At 43.1% G+C, this 5,684-nt stretch overlaps 1 protein-coding gene across 1 annotated transcript in view; it reads right to left on the reverse strand.

The window, feature by feature from the left end:
• The window catches only part of Spats1 (spermatogenesis associated serine rich 1), a 46,778-nt gene that overhangs the window by 15,027 nt on the left and 26,067 nt on the right, over positions 1-5,684 (reverse strand). The window contains exon 3 of the mRNA XM_008829114.1: positions 3,550-3,697. Coding sequence (XP_008827336.1) covers positions 3,550-3,697 — 148 coding nt within the window. The remainder of the gene's footprint in view (positions 1-3,549; positions 3,698-5,684) is intronic.

Below are 5,684 nucleotides of genomic sequence, written 5' to 3' on the forward strand. Positions count from 1 at the left end.
GAGGGGACCCAGCAAAAAAAAAAAAAAAAAAAAAAAAAAAAAAAAAAAAAACTGCTGCTAGAGAGGACTAGAGTTCAGTTCCTAGCCCCACATGAGCTGGCCCACAACAGCTTCAAGGTATCCATTGTAACTCTAGCTTCAAGGTATCCAATGCCCTCTTCTGGACTCCACAAATATTGCACTTATATGCACAACCCCCTCCCCCACATACACACACAACATATACATAGTTTAAAATTAAAAATAAAATATTTTTTATTATTTTTGTTTTATGCATATAAGTGTATTGCCTACATGTATGTGAGTGCACCCGTGTCATGCAATGCTGTGGAAATCAGAAGAGGGTTTAGGATTGCTCTAGAACTGGAGTTAAGGACGTCTGAAGCCGCCATGTGGGTGCTGGGAATTGAACCCGGGTCCTCTGCAAGAGCAGTCAGTGCTCTTAACCGCTGAGCCATCACTCCAGCCCCAAAATAAAATATTTTTTAAAAGAGGGCTGACACTAGGCTGGGGACATGGCTCAGCTTGTACAATACTTGCCTAGCCCCAAGCCCTGGGTTCCATCCATAGCACTCTGGAGGTAAAAACAGGAGGATCAAAAGTTCAAGGTCATCCTCAGCAACATAGTCTGAAGCTAGCCTAGGATACATGAGAACTTGCCTATATATAAATGTTAGCTAGCTAGGTAGCTAGCTAGATGATAGAAGATGATAGATAGATAGACAGATAGATGATAGATAGATAGATGATAGATAGATAGATAGATAGATAGAGAGATAGATGATAGATAGATGAATGATTGATAGATAAATGATTGATAGATAGGTGATATATAGATGATAGATAGATAGATAGATAGATAGATAGATAATACATTTTTAAAAGAAAAAAATCTTAGGACTGATGTGATGACGACTCTGGGTAAAAGCATTTGCTGCACAAACCTAACAACCTGAATTCAATCCCCAGAACCCAAAAAAATTTGGAAGGAGAGAACCAATTCTACAACGCTGTCCTCTGACCTTCACTCACACTGTGGCACACATGAGCACCTCCCCGCCACACACATCCATATCACAAACACACAGAGAGATGGTAATTAATATAACTAAACAAAAATAAGAATGAAGATGCCAAAGATCACATGTTGATGGTTTAATATATATGAAATGTCCAGAATAATCAAATTATGGAAACAAAATGTTGTCTAGAGCTGGAAAGATAGGGAAATTGAGGGATGACTGCTAAAGGGTAGAAGTTTCTTTCAAGAGTATGGATCTTAGATGGCTCCCAAGAGCTTATGTGTTGAATATTCAGTCCCCGATGTAACAGTGTTTATGTGATTGGATCACAGGGGCTCTGACTTCATGAATGCATGAATACATTTATGAATTCACCACCTAGAGAGTTTCAGGGATGGGTTTTGTTTTACACTTGCTCTTGCTCTCATGTTTGCTTCCTGGCCACCATGAAGAGAGCAGCTTTCCCCATCATGCATGCATACCCACCATGGTGCTCTGCCTTACCACAGTCCCAGAAACAATGGAGCAAACTGACCGCTGAGTGAAACCTCAGAATCCATGAGCCAAATTAAAATTTCCTCTTTTTACATTGACTTATCTCGGGTATTATACATGTCCCAGTAGTGGAGAGTTAACACAAGGACTAAGAAAAATACAGAGAAGTTGATGACAGACATCTTAAAGATGAGCTCCATAGTCATATGAGCTTACTAAATACTCCCTAGTAAATCCATTTTTATACAATGAGATAGAGAGAGAGAAGAAAAGAGAGATATTGATCCTATTGTTTCATCCCCTTGGAAACATATGATACATGAATTATGTCTTAGAGTTTCCAGAAAAGATTTTTGTTCAACTAAACCCTTGAATGCAACTTTAAAAATCAGTAAGGATATAGAGGAAGAGGAGGAAGAAGAAGAGGAGGAGGAAGGGGGGAGGAGGAATGACAATGCTGAATAAGCTGTGAAGACAGTTTTGCAAAGATAAAGGAAACTTTCCCAGAAAACTTTAGAATTACCCACCTATTTTGTTTCTTCTGTAGCAGACACTATTCAAAACATTGGGGATCCAAAGATGACTCAACACAGCTCCTGCCTTGAAGGAGCTTAAGGTCTGGGAAGAGCAGATGGACATCCACAGATGATTGTGGAAGAATGGGCAAATGCTGTGATAGAGACCCTTCCAGGATGTTAAGTGAGTCCCCAGAAAGGACACCAATCCACATAGACTTGAGGGATTAGAACAGACTTCTGGGATGATGCTTTCAATGGTTAGTTTAATTAACAACCGGACTCAACCTGGAATCACCTGACAGTCTCAATGAGGGATTGTCTACAACTGGGTTGACCTGCGGGCATGTCTGTGGGGGATTGTCTTCATTAAATTGATTGATGTGGAAAGACCCAGCCTATGGTGGGCAGCACCATTCCTTAGGTGGGGAGAAATCAAGCTCAGCACATGAAAACCAGCAAGCAAGAATGGGTGCATTTCTTCCTCTCTGCTCTTGACTGTGGATGTGATATGACCAGCTGTTTGAAGTTCTTACCCTGACTTCCCCCCAATGATGGACTGTAACCTAGAATTATAAGCCAAATAAACCCTTCCTCTACTAATGGGGTATTTTATCACAGTAACGGAAATGAAACTGGAACTGTGCTTGAGTGGAGGCTCAAAAGCTGTGTGTGAATTCACCACCATGATTAATCAAAATTAGTGGAAAGTGACAGAGCTCCAACTCAGACCACGGTAGTTTGAGCAGTGGTTCAGCTCCCATTACAAAGGCATTGCTGAGGACAACTGGAATCAGGGCTCAGTTTCCCCAGCACTGTTCTCTCTTGCTGGTCTCTTGCTTTGGTATCTTGACATCATTTTTGCCAGATGCAGGTGAGCTTCTCCACAATGGCAACAAGCCAACCAAAAGCCTCTGATCCAAACTCTTACCATTCCTGTCTCTAGTGTGAAAAATCTCAGGGAAGGACTCTTAATGGTTCAACATGGGTCATGTGTCCACCCTCAAGTCAATCACAGTTGATAGTGGAACCAAGCTGGGCGTGGTGGTATACACCTTAATCCCAGCACCCGGGGAGACAGAGGCAGATGGAGCTCTGTGAGATCGAGGCCAACCTTGACTATGTAGCAAGTTCCAGGCCAGCTGGGGCTACAGGGAGACCCTGTGTCAAAAAGACAAAAAAAAAAAAAAAACCCAAAACGGTGGTGTCAACAAGATGGCAACTCCCATGCAGATCACTAATTAATCTTGGATAGAAGGGAAAGGGAACAAATTCCCTAGGAGGGGGGGGGACCACATAGGTGAATCCACTGGGGAGGTCAGCGGGTGCTGAGCAGCTCCCATCATACGTGATTCCAAGCAAAGGGCATTGGAGGAAGCCACTATAGTGTAGTGCTAATGTTCTTGCCTTGCTGGGTTGAGACCTAGCTGGTCTCAGACTACCAGATTCTTGATCATAGTTCACATCAACTTTGATGGCTCCTCACCAGACACTCTCCCCGACCCCTGCTTACTTACTCAAAGTAAGGTAATGCTCTGGCGAGGCCTTGAGGCTCAGTGACACTCCAACCTGCTTCATTGGAAGATGAGGGGCTGATCCTTCTGTCAGAGGATATCCTATTGGCCAAGCATCCCTTAGATTCTAGAAAATCATGATGCTTAGCACCTGCAACACAAATATCACAATTTAGGTACGTTTTGGAATACCTGTCTCTGTAGCTCATTTCCTATATTGTAAATAGTGCATTTGGGAGGAAAAAAGGAGGGCTAGTGAGACAGCTCAGTGGGTAAAGGTGCTTGCTGCCAAGCCTGGTGACCTGAGTTTGATTCCTGGAACACACACTTTGGTGAGGAGAACTGACACGTACAAGTTGTCCTCCAGCCTCCACAGGAGTGCTACAGCACATGTGCACACACACACACACACACACACACACACACACACATACACACACACACACACACACACACACACAAATTTTAAAACAGCTAGCACTTACCAAACACTTACTGTGTCCTGAAACCAGAGTGATGCACACACCTTTAATCTCAGCACCCAGGAGGCAGAGGCAGGCACATCTCTGTGAGTCTGAGGCCAGCCTGGTCTACATACTAAGTTCCAAGCCAGCTGGGGCTACATAGTGAGACCTTGTCTCAAAAAATCAAATGGGCTGGAGAGATGACTCAGTAGTTAAGAGCATTGGCTACTCTTGCAGAGGACCCAGTTTGATCCCAACACCCACATGGCAACTAACAACTGTCCATAATTCCAGTTCCAGGGGATCTGACTCCCTCTTCTGGCTTCCTGAGCATTGAATGACACTGATGCACTTATATACTTGCAGGCCAAACACTAGACAAATAAAATAAAAATAAATAAATAGCTGGGTGTGATGGCACACACCTTTAATTCCAGCACTCAGGAGGCAGAGGCAAGTAGATCTTTGTGAGTTCAAGGCCGGACTGGTTTACATAGGACGTTCCAGGCCAGCTGGGGCTATAGGGAGACCCTGTCTCAAAAAGACCAATCAATCAATAAATCAATCAATAAATAAATACTAAAAATAAATAAAATGTACAAACAAACAGCAACAACAAACAAAATATTGACTTCTGGGAATCATGTTAACCCACACACACACACACACACACACACATTATGTCGTCTAACCCTTATAAGAGTTTAGACACACATATACACTTTCTCATTTTACAGTGAGGAAACATGTTCAGAAGGCTAATCAATGTGTCTGTTCTCACACAGAAAATAAACATAAGGCCCAGGTTTGATCACAGTCCTTGTGACACCAGAGTCTAAAATACCAGACACTTAGCCAGATTGCCTGTGCTCCACACAGTTCACCTGCTCTGAGCCAGGTGGAGGAGTGCAGGCCTGAGAGCAGCTAGCTGTCAGTATACATAGTGTGGATGTCTTAGTACAATTCTCCAGAGGGTTTGCTCATGGAAGGGCAGGTGAATACAGCTGGTGATGGTGACCTAAAGCACTGTCTGCAGGAACATCCACAAGTCACCTCCTGCTGTAGGACCATTCATTTGCACACATATCTTTGCCACTAGTGACATCCAGAATAGTACCTGGCACAACTCGGATCCCAATCAGTATTTGAGTGAATAAATGGAAAAGAATTCTATAGGCTGGAGATGCAACTCTGTTGAGGAGTGTTTGCCTAGCATGCATGAAGCTTGGGGTTCTATCCTCAGCGTTGCATAAAGTGGGCATGGTGGTGCCTGCCTGTAACCCCAGAACTTGGGAGGTAGAGACAGGAAAATTAGAAGTTCAAGATCATCCTAAGCTACATAGACAGCTTGAGATCAGTCATTGTTTAAAAGCCCAAGGGCTGGACAGATGGCTCAGTGGTTAAGAGCACTGGTTGTTCTTGTAGAGGACCTGGGCTTAGTTCCCGGCACCCACACGGCAGCTAACAACTGTTTTTAGCTCCAGTTCCAGGGGATCTGGCGCCCTTTTCTGGGCTCTGTGGGCATTGCACAACATGGGTACACTTACATACAAGCAGGCAAAACACTCATATACATAAAATAAAAATAAGAAAATATTCTTAGATAAAGTTTTGCTAAACAGTAAAATTATATAATAGTATAAAATTATTAAAGTATGAGAAGGGACTTAATTT

The sequence above is a fragment of the Nannospalax galili genome, unplaced genomic scaffold (genome assembly GCF_000622305.1).
Source record: "Nannospalax galili isolate Female #2095 unplaced genomic scaffold, S.galili_v1.0 scaffold653, whole genome shotgun sequence".
In the NCBI taxonomy this organism is placed as follows: Eukaryota; Metazoa; Chordata; class Mammalia; order Rodentia; family Spalacidae; genus Nannospalax; species Nannospalax galili.